Source organism: Aplysia californica, unplaced genomic scaffold, assembly GCF_000002075.1.
Source record: "Aplysia californica isolate F4 #8 unplaced genomic scaffold, AplCal3.0 scaffold00487, whole genome shotgun sequence".
Classification (NCBI taxonomy): domain Eukaryota; kingdom Metazoa; phylum Mollusca; class Gastropoda; order Aplysiida; family Aplysiidae; genus Aplysia; species Aplysia californica.
This window is the reverse complement of record NW_004797757.1, coordinates 140,028-141,097: the sequence shown is the minus strand read 5'-3', so window position 1 is coordinate 141,097 and position 1,070 is coordinate 140,028. Positions and strand designations below refer to the sequence as shown.

At 42.6% G+C, this 1,070-nt stretch overlaps 1 protein-coding gene across 1 annotated transcript in view; it reads right to left on the bottom strand.

Moving 5' to 3' along the window:
- The window catches only part of LOC101857972 (focadhesin), a gene marked incomplete at its 5' end in the record, with an annotated part of 114,263 nt that overhangs the window by 79,183 nt on the left and 34,010 nt on the right, over positions 1-1,070 (bottom strand). Inside the window, 1 exon segment of the mRNA XM_035971712.1 lies at positions 859-934. Coding sequence (XP_035827605.1) covers positions 859-934 — 76 coding nt within the window.

The following is a 1,070-nucleotide window of genomic DNA, read 5'->3' as shown; positions in this document are numbered from 1 at the left end:
AGAGAGAGAGAGAGAGAGAGAAAGACAGACAGACAGACAGACAGACAGACAGACAGACAGTTAACGTAAACTAACTGCTCGCGAGGTGGTGTTTTTTTGTGCTGTATCTATCATTCTTAAGGGAATTCCTGTCAAGAAACCTTGCACGACAATGTTTTCAGATGGCGTATTATCAAATTGCGCTGATTGTACAATGGCGCGCGTTTACAATTCGTTTCCTTTCGACCCCGTACAACTCCCGGAGCCTCTAAACTGTGAAATTTCTGGGCAGAGTTCGTGAGCAAGACAAGATGACTCAAGCCCCAAAACGGGGCGCTGCAGTGTTCTTGAAAAATTTTCCATCGTAGTTGTTTTAACGCCTCTATCGACACACTTTAGATCATCTAGGAGGCGAGCTTCCATCTCTGCCTGTCAGGGCCAACTCCTGCTGGGAGTGATACAACATCCTGGCAGACAGACCGAGAAACTCGATAAAGATCTGCTCAATCGGGGAATCGAGATCGGGTCTCTTGCTCGTCAAAGAGAAGCGAATAAACGCTACACCATAGACACCAGTGCTGCAGAGTATAGTAGCGACCAGCGATGTCGTAGTTGTCAAGTCGGTGTGAAACTGAGTAACGGTGATGCAACCTCTGTATGATTAAAATCAATTCATGGTGCTTAGACAACCTCAGTATCATTTAATCAATTCAGAGTGCTTGCCATTTAATACAAAATATCGCCACTCGGGCTGATATAATAGACAACCCCAGTATCATTTAATCAATTCACAGTACTTGCCATTTACTACAAAATATCGCCACTCTGGTGGATAGAATAGCTATCTTATTTCATTTACATATCTTTCAGTCATCATACCTCATTGGCTTCAGAGTCCTTCGATATTTCCTGGGAAAGGGACAGGAGACGGCAGATCCTTGTCATCACCAGAGGTCTGAATTCAAATAGAAACTTGTGACGTTCTTCCTCAAAATCACTATGATTTTATTTAACTCCCAACACGCCCTATGATTTTTTTCATCCTTTTTAAAAATCCCTCCCATTATCCACTCTATTTATAATATACATAC